The following is a 13,586-nucleotide window of genomic DNA, read 5'->3' as shown; positions in this document are numbered from 1 at the left end:
ACAAGTTATAGAAACTTTATATTTATAACAAAATCAATAAAATTATTGTACCTATATGGCATTCCATTTACTATATAATATTACGTAAATTAGTAAAATTAATATTAACGAAATATTTACAATTATATATATAATTAAATCGATTTATTATTGATACATATTTATATTTGATTAACAAAACCTCTTTTCCTTAACCGTACCTATAACCAATTTTATATATGGCAATTAAGTTTCCACTGTGATGATATTATTAAACTTAAAAAAACATTAATAAATTCAAGGCATACATTTTTTAAAATATAATATATGAAAAGACAATTTTAATATTTAAAGGCAAATAACAAAAAAAAAAAAAATACATTGTTTATTGTAATTATTACTTTTGATAAATATGATAAATTCCTATTTAATATTAAACTTTTGTCATTAATTTTTAAAGTAACTTAACTTTTACGATTGTTTTGTACCTGTGTTTTCATTATATTTATATTTATTTTGGCTCATTAATGATTACATTAAAAATAATAATAATAACTCATTTATCCTAATTATTCACAATTTTTTCTTCTTGTTCGCATTACAAATTCCTAGAGGCCTTCATTTGTATTAATTACTACTCGATTGTAAAATGTTACCAATCGAGCGAATTCTGCAAAGCATCTCTCATTGATAAGCTCTTTTCGCTGTAAAACTGTGAAAACCACGTCCTAAATGAGCGAATAGCTTTATCACTTTTGACGTAAACGGGTGAGCTGACGTATCGCTTATTATTCCATATAGCCACGTCTCTCTCGAACTGTAATATAAACATTTTCATATGAATCGAACAAGGAAACCCATATTAAACTCTTTGTTATAAACTTAAAAACTGAATATGTGTAGGTAACTGTGATATGTATATAAGTTTTTTTTTTTATATCACTAGGTCGGCAAACAAGCGTACGGCTGACCTGATGGTAAGCGATTACCGTAGCTTATAGACGCCTGCAACACCAGAAGCATCGCAAGCGCGTTGCTGACCCAATCCCCAATCCCCCCCCAGGAGCTCTGGTCACCTTACTCACCAACAGGACAACAATACTGTTTGAAAACAGTATTATTTTGCTGTGATCATCTGTAAGGTCGAGGTACTTCCCCAGGCAGGCTGCTCCATATTTTGAGCAGGGAATTCCTGCTGTGCCCTACCTCAGTTAAAAGAATAGTTAGTGGAAAGAATGCTGGCATTATTTTCTGTTGAATCACAATATTCCTGGGTAGTAAAATAAAAAAGAAATAAGCCAAATAGATTTGGTAATTTAGGCGTAAGATAGATTTTAGTTTGACGTAAATAATAGATAGACACCAAAACTAAGTATATCATAAAATTGTTTTTTTTTTTTTTTTATATTTGATACAGCCTGTATCACCCTACTGCTAGACATCGGCTTCCTTCTCCATGCAGGAGAAATATCGGTGCTTAATCCACCACAATTCCCCACAGTGGGTTGACGGATAAATTCCCTACTACGAGTAACGATCGCTATTTATTTATTTATTTATTCATAAAACCAACAGCTTCTTATATACTATTTTTATCAGCAAGCATATAACAAATAATATAGCCAATAATAGGTTTCCCTACAGTTAACAAATTGGTATTATGGAGATATCGTTGACAAAAAAGAAAACAACAGTCACAATCAGTACATTCTGTTACACAAAAAATGCTTGTAAGAGAATATTGATGTTGAGGTGCAGTTAACTAAGATAGTACAAGAGTATCAAGTGTACATTTAATTTTTTTTTAATTATATTGACAACATCCACTGGAGTTATCATATGCACTACATATATTTATTTTATTATTGGCGTGCGTTTTTATACAATAGTTTAACTTCAGACCAGCAGTTCTAAAACTGTCTAGAATTGCTTATTTTATTTATTTATATAACAACAATGTACACACCAAATTTCAAGTACATCATACAATTACAGTAAAGTATTTTTATATGCGGGTTGGCGGATATATTCCCTACTATGAGTAACGATCGCTATCAGGTGTACAGGATAACAACCGGGACCGACAGCTTAACGTGCTCTCCGAGGCACGGTGGGGAGACCCACAAGGACTGCACAAACACCCAGACCACGGCAAACACCTGTATGGCCAATACAAATGTTGGTCATGTGCGGGGATCGAACGCGCAACCGCCAGCGCAACAGGTAGATACAATCCATGGCTGTAACCGTTGCGCCAACGCGGCGTCTTGGAGCAGCGTGGTGGATTAAGCTCTGATCCTTCTCCTACATGGGGAAAGAGGCCTATGCCCAGTAGTGGGATATTAAATACTAAATAAATAAATATATACACAATACACACACGGTCGTCTGTTCCTAAAGTAAGCAACTTAATGCTTGTGTTATAGGTAACAACCGACTGGTATATAGCTACATTTTTTTTTTCGATAAACATACTTTTAAATAATACATATATAAATATATAAATAATTTTTTTATATTATACCCAGACTCGGGGTGGGAATCGAACCCACAACCCTCGGAGCAGAAAGCAGGGTCACTACAAACTGCGCCAACGGGCTAGTCGATATTACAGGCTGAAGCGTATAACAACCGGGACCGACAGCTCAACGTGCTCTCCGAAGCACGGTGGGGACAAGGACACTAAACAATTTATAATCTACAGAGATTCAAATTTTTTATATATTCCTAAGAAATGGTTTAGGTATATAGCTTGATTGTGTACCCCTATCTCATACCTAAACCGTTTATTTAAATATTAGCGTATTAACTTACTTGATAAGCCTCGAATCTTACTAAAGAAGCGCCAACAACCGCGTTATAGTTAGGTGAGTACACGCGATGTACAACTTTCTGTAACAGCGGAGACATTGGAGTGACGGACTGTATCACCATCATAGGACCCAGCGGGCAGGAGAAGCGGAGACGCACATGAGCTGGTCCTATCTGTTAAAGATGAGAAATTTGAAATTAATTTGAAATTCTATCTGGGCATTCGCTGTCCTCAGACACTCTGTTCTATATTCAAAAAAGAAAGAAAAAATTGTGTGTGTGTGTGTGTGTGTGCAATTCAAACTTGGCGGAAGTGTAACTTCTGAAAAGTAGCCTTTTTGAGATCTTTTTGACCAACAATATTAAATACTGTGTAATGTATCCTATCTCATTCTTTTTTTTTATGTATGTTACATCAGAACTTTTGTCCGTGTAGACCGATTTCGACAATTTTTTTTAATCGAAAGGTGGTGTGTGCCAATTGGTCCCATTTAAATTTATTTGAGATCTAACAACTACTTTTCGAGTTATATCTAATAATGCGTTATTATTTGACGCTTTTTTCGTCGACCTACGTTGTATTATACTGCATAACTTTCTACTGGATGTACCGATTTTGATAATTCTTTTTTTGTTGGAAAGGAGATATTCCTAGTTTAGTACCATGATAAGAAACCAGGATCTGATGGTGGGATCCCAGAGAAATCAAGGGAAACTCTCAAAAATCCGCAATAACTTTTTACTGGGTGTACCGATTTTAATGATTTTTAATTTAATCGAAAGCCGATGTTCATCATGTGGTCACATTTAAATTTCATCGAGATTTGATAACTGCTTTTTGAGTAATCTTTGATAATGCGTAATTTACTTGACAATTTTTTCGTCTACCTGCGCTGTATTACTTGTCGATATAATTGACATCGGTTTTTCTTCGTTTACCTGCAAACACAATTATTATTGTGACGCATTTTATTGTGACGTACTTCAGTAATAATTGTGTTTGCTCGCAAACGAAAAAAAAACCGACTTCAATTACATCGACGAGTAATACAACGTAGGTCGACGAAAAAATAGTCAAGTAAATACGCGTTATCAAAGATTACTCGAAAACTTATAATCTGATCTCGATGAAATTTAAATGTAACCACATAATAAACATCGCCTTTGATTAAATTAAAAATCATCAAAATCGGTACACTCTGTAAAAGTTATGCGGATTTTCGAGGGTTTCCCTCGATTTCTCTAGGATGCCATCATCAGATCCCGGTTTCCTTATTCAGGGTACCACACTAGGGATATGTTCTTTTCAACAAAAAAATAATTATCAAAATCGGTTCATAAACAACGAAGTTATACTCGAACATACATTAAAAATAAAATATATATACACACCAAACCCATTATATTATATATAATTGAGTAACCTTCTCCTTTTTTTAATTCGGTGAAAAAGTAAATAAGTTAAGCATATTTCTACTTATATTTACCTGATTTACGGTAACGTCGATGGGGAAGATATCAAACTTCATTATTAAGTATTGTTGAGCGATTTTTATTTGAGCCAAATGATCCGCTTCGCCCTTAGACCACTCTGCGCTCCAATTATGATGACCTGGAATTAGCCACAATTAAAAAAATTGATTGTCTGAAAATTGGACGCATAGGCCAATCGAGTGGAAGAGAGATGGACGCGGCACAAGACAGAACAATGAGTCATCCTTTTTCTCGCATGCAGCCGGCGTTCATCGATTTATTAGACGTTGTCACGTCGAAAAATTATAATAACTATTATATTATTTACTAGATGATCCGGTGAACTTTGTATCACCTACATTATTTGTGAAAAATTTGGTCAAAGTTTTTACCTACATTAAATGCAACACCATTATACTCTTTCTAAACACACCTATAAATATTTGACAATCAAGCGCTACTACTTTCACAGCTACGAAAATTTTGTATTGGAAAATTAAGTGGAAGTTTTGTTAATTTCCGTTACTTATTATTTATGTTTCTCACCATTCAACCTTCCCTGAACTTCCACAAATATTTCAAGATCAAAATTACCCAAATCTGTCCAGACGTTCTCGGGTTTTAGCGAAACAAACAAACAGCAATTGATTTGATATATATATATATATATATATATATATATATAGAGGCATAGGAGGCATAAAATTGAAGGATAAGTCAAATCATTCTCTCTTTGTGCATGTCTCCGACTGCATGTTATGTACGACGTTGCATAAAGTTTCGAAAGACTACCGTATTAATATATTTTAAATGTACAGCAGAAAATGTTTGATATTGTTTCTATTTATTTCGCTGACTTTGTGTGCATATTGAATTTTTATCTTGTTCCAGCTTTTTCAGTTGATTTTCTATTAGTTGTTCTTCACGCAGGCGGGTTTTTTGTTTTTTTTTTAATTATTATTTTATTTATTTGTAATGGATGAACTCAACTAGGTACAACAACTGCTGGTCCGAAATTAAAAATATCCGAAATTAAATTTATTAATAAAATAATAAATTTATTTAATTCTTTTAACAGGACTGCGTTGAATCTATATTGTGCGGCCTACGTGAACGTGAGAAAACGGTACAATTGTGTAGTGTATGGGCCAAGCCTCGATGGAAAGGTAGTATGTCATAAATTAATTACCAATAATATTTTCTAAAACTGGATATTTATATCCGACGTCAGTCAGTAAAGAGACGTTGTGTACTGCGTTCAGATGAGCCACGTCTGCACCATTTTCTGGAATCTCCTGGAAAAAAATAGATTTTATAAGTTAATTTTTGTTTTAGTTGTTTTTAGCCGACTTCCAAAAAGGAGGAGGTTCTCAATTCGACTGTATTTTTTTTTTTTACGTATTGTACATCAAAACTTTTGACCGTGTGGACCGATTTCGACAATTATTTTTTAATCGAAAGGTAGTGTGTGCCAATTGGTCCCAAATTTAAATTTATTTGAGATCTAACAACTACTTTTCGAGTTATATCTAATAATGCGTTTTTACTTGACGCTTTTTTCGTCGACCTACGTTGTATTATACCGCATAACTTTCTACTGGATGTACCGATTTTGATAATTCTTTTTTTGTTGAAAAGGGAATATCCCTAGTTTGGTACCATGAAGGATACCAGGATCTGATGATGGGATCCCAGAGAAATCTTTTTACTGGGTGTACCGATTTTGATAATTTTTAATTTAATCGAAAGCTGATGTTTATCATGTGGTCACATATAAATTTTATCGAGATCTGATAACTACTTTTTGAGTAATCTTTGATAACGAGTAGTTACTTGACTATTTTTTCGTCGATCTACGTTGTATTACACGTTGATGTAATTGAAGTCGGTTTTTTTTTTGTTTGCAAGCAAACACAATTATATCTATTAGTATAGTATAATGATTCATTTTATTTCAATTATTTCTCTTACGTTAAGTTAATTTATTTAATTTAAGGAAAATATTTATTTTTCATCAAATTCGCACACTTAATCAGCTATTTTCAAAAAATGAGAAACTGTCAAATTTGTATAACGTCATGTAACGTGTTTTTACGTGTTTTTTACTGCTGAAATAACTTATATAATATATAAAACTAAATCGTACAATATAGAATATACGCCATATGATATGGTACTTGACTACGCATCAGCGCAACTGGCGGTTATGGTTCGATCTCACCATATGAAACATATTTGTATTGGCCATAAAGAAGTTTGTCGTGGTTAGGCCGTTGGTGCTTTTGTATTGCGTGTGCTTCCAGGAGTAACACAGCAGTAAACTAGTAATGGCCGTCGAATGTGAGACATTTATTTGTTATTTACTTACTTGAATATGAGCATTTACATAGAACTCATTTCTGCCTCGGTATCCCCAATTCTTTGTTTCCTCTAACTCCTCAACAGTCCACAGAGGATGTCGACCTTCAGCGTCGTACCAGATCCACACAGAACCATCTACCTCCATTGATAGGTATGTCTTTATTGATATGCCTTTTGGCACTGAAAGATAATGTAATAAATTAAAAAAAATGTGATAATTAAAAAAAAATGTATGTTCTAAACAATTTTAATATCATATCAAAAAGTATATAATATAAATTCATCCCCGAATATAAAATCATCATATCAAAAATTTCGATCTAGCGGTTACATCGTTCCGTAGCCTTATTGCCTAAAGCACCGACACGGTAAGTCGGAGATACAGGTTCAATCCTCGCTGGAACGGTCGATATGATATTAAAATTGTTTAGAATTTCCTAATGTGTGGATAACACAAAAATAAATTATACGAATTAAAAATGTGTGTATTTTTTGCTTGGACGCCGCGTAATGGTCACAGCCATGGATTGTACCTGTTGCGCTGGCGGTTGCGAGTTCGATCCCCGTACGGGACAAACATTAACACTTTTATGGGTCTCCCCACCGTGCCTCGGAGAGCACGTTAAGCCGTCGGTCCCGGTTGTTATCATGTACACCTGATAGCGATCGTTACTCATAGTAGAGAATATATCCGCCACCCCGCATTGGAGCAGCGTGGTGGATTAAGCTCTGATCCTTCTCCTACATGGGGAAAGAGGCCTATGCCCGGTAGTGGGTTACAGGCTGAAGCGTATTTTTTGCTTGTGTTACCTCATAGCTTCTAATTGGGTGCGCCATCGACCTACGTTGTATATATACCGCATAGTTTTACTGAGTCAACCGATTTTCATAATTCTTTTTTTAATCAAAAGCTGGCTTGTCATGTCCTTTCGTTTAAAATTTGCGTTTATATTGGGTATTTGTACATGACTATATTTTCATGTAATTACGTTGTATTAGATACTTGTCGATGTAATCGAAGTCAGTTTTTTTGTCGTTTGCGAGTTCACACAATCATTTTGACTTGTCCGTTGGCGCAGTTTGTAGTGGTCCCAATTTCTGCTCCGCGAGTTGTGGGTTCGATTTCCGTCTGAGTCTGGGTGTGATATTTGTTTTTATTTATATGCGGTGTAATTTCTGATCCCATGAGAAAAATCTGTTCAGTAGTTTTTTCGTAAATGAGTACCAAACATACATCCATCCTCACAAACTTTTGAATTATTAATATAAGTAGGATTTCTATGTGTATTTAAAAGAAATATTTAGCTATAGAAGTCGGCTGTTACCTATAACACAAACATTAATTCGCTTACCTTAGGAACAGACGACCGTGTGTGAGTGTTATAAGATATTTATTTATTATTTACTAGCTGACCCGGCGAACTTCGTATCGCCTAACACAAACTTTATCGTATGGTATTAAAGTTCAAATTGACTTTTAAGTATTATCACACATCTTTTGTATGGGAGTATATAAAAGTGTTGTTTTAAGACTTTTTCAGGAAATTTAATTTTTTTTTAATTTTTCTCTCCGTAAGAACCATCCTCGTACTTCAAGGAATATTTGCAAAAAGAATTAGCGAAATCGGTCCAACCGTTCTCGAGTTTTGCGCTTAGCAACACATTCAGCGACTCATTTTTATATTATAGATTATTATTGCGTTCATCTATGACAAATAGGATAAAACAGGTGAACTCACCTGTACTCGTGTTAGGTATGCTGACGCATTGACCATTTTCTCCAAACTTCCACTGGTGGAAGGGACACTCGATACAATTACCGCAGACCGTACCCCCTATTGCTAAATTTGCACCCAAATGGGGACAATACGCATCCACTACACGCACTGTCCCATCTTCGCCTCTGTAGACGCAGAGATTCAGACCTGTAGAAGATTAACTGTTAAAACTTACTATTTAAACTAACTTTAAAAATGACGAGCATTACAAACTGCGAACAAGAATTTCAACCAGTTTTTCACAGCTGTATGTTACAAAGTCCATCAAAACCTCAAACAAGTATTTACTCTTTTTTATTTGCTCGCTCGCTTCAGCCTATCGCAGTCCACTGCTGAACATAGACCTTCACAAGGTCACGCCAAAAATGGCGTGAACTCATGTGTGTTGCCCATAGACACCACGCTGGGCAGGCGGGTTGGTGACCGTAGGGCTTTGTCGCACAAAAGACGCTGCTGCCCGTCATCGGCCTGTGTATTTCAAAGCCAGCAGTTGGATGGTTATCCCACCATCAGTCGGCTTTGTAAGTTCCAAGGTGATAGTGGAAATGTGTTATCCCTTAGTCGCCTCTTACGACACGCACGGCAAGAGAGGGGCTGGCTATATTCTTTAATGCCGTAGCCACACACCTTATAGTTATTAGTCGCTCAAAAAGGAAGTTTTATGTCTGTAATACTTATTAAAAAAACGAATCTCTGAATGGTATACAAAGAGGTGCCAAGTTATCGTAATAATTTAATTAGGTGTTATATTTAAAAGCCTCCGTCTACATTATACACAAAGATATAATATGTGATCTATGACACAGGTGTTAAGTTGGCTATCTCAGGTACAGACGACTGTGTGTGTATATTGAACACAATTACTTAGATACTACCAGCTGACCCCGCAAACGTTGTTTGCCATATATGTTATTAGCCCCTTAATCTCCCCCTTATAACTTAGGGATATGAAAAATAGATGTTGGTCGATTCCGTTTCAGAGAAGTATGGTAACTAACACTGTGACACGAGAAATTTTAAATATAAGATTTTAAATATAAGATTTAAATATAAGATATAAGAGAAATGAAGATGAGTATGTCTAAAAAGTCCTATAATATTAAATACCTTTCATTGTTTACAGGAAAATAATTTTTAAAAACACTGATTGTAAGTATAAGAATTTCAATTGGTAAAATTCTGTTTGTATAAAACCTATGAATAAGGAAAGATGAATTTGAAATAGGTATAAAAATTGTATAGTTAAAATATGCTTACAAGGAAAAGTCGATCTAACGATCAAATTAGATTATTTTTTCCTGTTAAGTAATTTGTTTAAAAAACAAATTTTTTTCTTCAATTTTTATATACCTTGTTGAAATTTTCTATCGTTAATAAATATTTGAAGTGAATAATTAAATATATAATAAAAGTTCGAATACATTTTTAAAGGTCTTAAATATATATATATACTACGCGTCACGTTGTTTGTCCGTGATGGACTCCTAAGCTGCTTAACCAATTTTAATCAAATTTGCACACCGTGTGCAGTTTGATCCAACTTGAAAGATAGGCTATATATTATTTTGATATATGCAATTGTTATTTCAAGAAAAAAAACTTGATACGAAGTTTGCCAGGTCAGCAAGTAGACATGAAAGTTGACAAGGGGTCATCTACAAATAACGTGAGGTTTTTTCAGCACTTTTAACCCTCCCCCATGTGCATATTTACTATAGGGACCAAATGGCCATGGACCGAGGCGACATTCTTAGAAGGGTAGCAGAAGCCGAGCATACGTAATAGGGATGTGTAAAATACCTCGACCTTACAGAAGATAACACTTAAATAAAAAAGTGTGTATTAAAAAATAAAAGTGTCTTATGTACGCACGTAAGAAGTTATACTTCATTGGCTAGCTAACTTCACGTTGCTAACTTCTTCTTCGTCGACTAGCTAACTTCAGGGTGTCGGTTTTTTGTGACAGTGTGCGCGCGCATCGTAAATATTTACTCTCATCATTTTTTTTTTATGTCACTAGTTCGGCAAACAAGCGTACGGCTCACCTGATGGTAAGAGATTACCGTAGCTTATAGACGCCTGCAACACCAGAAGTATCGCAAGCGCGTTGCCGACCCTATACCCAATCCCCCCCAGGAGCACTGGTCACCATATTCACCAACAGGAACACAATACTGCTTGAAAACAGTATTATTTAGCTGTGATCGTCTGTAAGGTCGAGGTACTACCCCAGTCAGGCTGCTCCATATTTTGAGCAGGAAATTCCTGCTGTGCCTTACCTCAGTTGAGTTTTTCCCTAGCACGCCAAAATAAGTATAACTTCTATTCTACTTTCAAGCAGTGTTGTGTTTCTGTGGTGAGTAAGGTGACCAAAGCTCCTGGGAGCTCGAAGTTGAGTCGACTACGCGATTGGATTACTTCTGTTGTTGCAAGCTTCTATAAGATACGGTAATCCCTTACCACCAGGTGAGCCGTACGCTGGTTTGCCGACCTAGTAGTAGAAAAAAAAAAAACGAGATTTAGTAATACAGTAAAAAAAAATCTCACCTAACGCATCAACCGCCACCACGCCACCAACTCTTAAATCTCTGCTTTCCACCAGGGAAAACCACCCGTTTGGATAAGGAGGGGGTAATTTAGTTCCAAATCTCCGTGCTTTCTGCGCGCTTATAACGTGTAATGTTCTGTCTTTACCCTTCGGTAAATGATTAAAACCTACGTCTGACAATTCCTGAAATATGATTTGTGTTACTTTATTTAATTAAAATATTTTTAAGGTATTTATTTATTATTATCATTGTAGGCTTTTAAAGACTGTGAAAGAATTCTAAATAAATGTATATATTTGTATTTGTATAAATATTTCTTTCCATTTTGGATGTCTGTCCTTTCATCATTTGGTGTATGTTCTATTGGCTACTCAATGAAGATAAGCAATTTCGAACCAAAGTAGGATGTTTTGAATTTGACATCTTTTCCAATAATGAAATGATTTTGATAAGTTTTTATAACAATGCTTTCAGGATCTGTTATTCGATTTTTAAGTCATCGAAGGAATTAATGGTTTCAAAAAGGGGAATTAATTTTGTCTCCCAGGTATTAAAGTAGTTTTTTAGTACGAAAAGTATGGTAAGATAAAGTAAAAGCAAGGATAGTAAATACTTATAACTATCTTACCTTAGAGTAAAATACGGGACTACAGTACGCTTTGTAGAAAATATATATAACAACAAATAAAATTGAAATCAATAGTAAAACTTTAAAATACTTTAACGAAAATTCGAAAACGCTAATAGCAGCACCGATTGTCACGTTTATCAAGGTAAATTCGTCAGTCTTTGCTTCTTGACAGTTTCTTCCGCTTATGATATCTTTAATAGCCATTTTCGTTTAGCATTTTATCTGTAAAACAACAAAATAAATAAGTAGATAAAAAAATTAATTGTGTGGTTTTATGAAACCGTGATACAGGTGAAACTTTCTTTCGGTTTGTAGGCATTTAAATACCGTGGAACACTTGCACGAATAAGTGAGAATATAAACGCTACACGGTCAGCTGATGCTAGCTATGGGCGCCACAATATTAGCCTTGGCTGCTATACCATGCGCCTTTTACTTTATCCCTACTCCACAGCCGTAATGCGACATGCGAAAGACGAACGAAATTTTTTGGGGTAATAGAATAAAAGTTTCACTTTTATAAAATGTTCATGTTATTTGTTACATTACTGTAATAAGTACAAGCTTTTCCAAGCATAGAACTACACAAAACAGTCAATTACAAGCGTTGCAGATTTTAAATTTGATAAGCTTAAGTAAAAATAATCGATAACGTAAATGTCATCTTGGATTAGTAAAACTTTACATACTGATTCTAATATTTTAGTACATATTTAGTAGTTTATGATGCTTTGATCTCTAAGCTTACTACCAGAATACTTGTAACATTTCATAGAGATAAATCCATTTTAAATATTAATGGTCTACTAGAAAACATCGCACATTGATTTAGAACTTTAATTTTAAGGTAGTTAAACGTCTTTAGGAGGACGAGGAGGATCGTAGTTCGATGTTATTTTTTTATGTTTGTTACCTATCGTATAACTTTTTACAGGATGTACATATTTTGATGACTCTTTTTTATTTTATATTAAATTTGAGATCTAAAAGTATTTTTTGAGTAATAACCAATAACTCTTGTTTGTCTTTTACTTTTTGATGTAAATTAGGGTTTTTTTTTTTTGTTTGAGAACAAACAATTATTATTCTGGCAAAGGAGTGGTACCTTTAGAATAAATTTCCATGTGAATGCAATTGCAGGCATCAGAAGGTGTATATGTGTATACAAACTACATAAACAGGTAAGAATGATAATATGGTAATTATGTTTGCTCGTAAACGAAAAAAAAACCAGGACTACAATTACATCGACAAGTAATACGAAGTAGATGAAAAAATATTCAATTAAATACGCATTATTATCAGTCTCAATCAAATTTAAACGGACCCACATGACAAGCAACATCTTTCGATTAAAAAATTAACCATGAAAATCGGTATATCTACCCAATAAAAGTTAATAAGCTTAACACATGTAAAAATATTTAGTCGAGAACAGACAGACAACGCGTTACTAAAGTATTTATCGTTAGTAGATACGACGACGCCACGATTCTTCGAATTGAATGCGAATTTCCTAGAAATTGCAAACACCCAGTAACACGATCCCGACACATATTTAAATTAAATAAACACAGCAATATTTATACGATGAACAATACATTGTCTGAGTGTACTATATATTAAAAAAAAAGTAAAAGTGCGTTAGTTAACTCCGATACACGACTGGAGTTTATTCCTTAGAAAGGATTATCGTGATATTTAAAAATTAAAATGTTGTATAGAATAAATCAAATTATAATTAATTAGAACAATAAAATACTAAATTCTAAATATAATCGCTTGCTATATATCGGTTGAGTAAGTGCTGGTGTACTATTATACCTGTACCTTACATAAACATTAGCGTCATTCAATAAATGTCTTACTATTTCCTTCCCAATATTTCTTTCATGCCCCGTGCAGTATATCGTTTCTTAAGGAGTATTTGGCAAAAAATATTGTCAAATCGTGTGAAAAGTAAAAGAGTGAATGAAAAATTAGCGCGGAGCTTGTTTATTCACA

General features: G+C 34.3%; 1 protein-coding gene across 1 annotated transcript; it reads right to left on the bottom strand.

Moving 5' to 3' along the window:
• Nucleotides 1-631: 631 nt before the first annotated feature.
• LOC123666034 (cholesterol 7-desaturase nvd) lies at nt 632-11,786 on the bottom strand. The gene is made up of 8 exons (XM_045600244.1): nt 11,580-11,786; nt 10,950-11,133; nt 8,364-8,549; nt 6,632-6,804; nt 5,453-5,558; nt 4,278-4,402; nt 2,794-2,964; nt 632-796 (listed from the first exon to the last, which is right to left on the bottom strand). Exons 1-8 carry the CDS (start codon nt 11,784-11,786, stop codon nt 632-634), a joined length of 1,317 nt encoding a protein of 438 aa, XP_045456200.1.
• Between the last annotated feature and the right edge of the window lie 1,800 nt (nt 11,787-13,586).

Source organism: Melitaea cinxia, chromosome 25 (assembly GCF_905220565.1).
Source record: "Melitaea cinxia chromosome 25, ilMelCinx1.1, whole genome shotgun sequence".
In the NCBI taxonomy this organism is placed as follows: domain Eukaryota; kingdom Metazoa; phylum Arthropoda; class Insecta; order Lepidoptera; family Nymphalidae; genus Melitaea; species Melitaea cinxia.
This window is presented reverse-complemented; position numbering and strand designations above follow the sequence as displayed.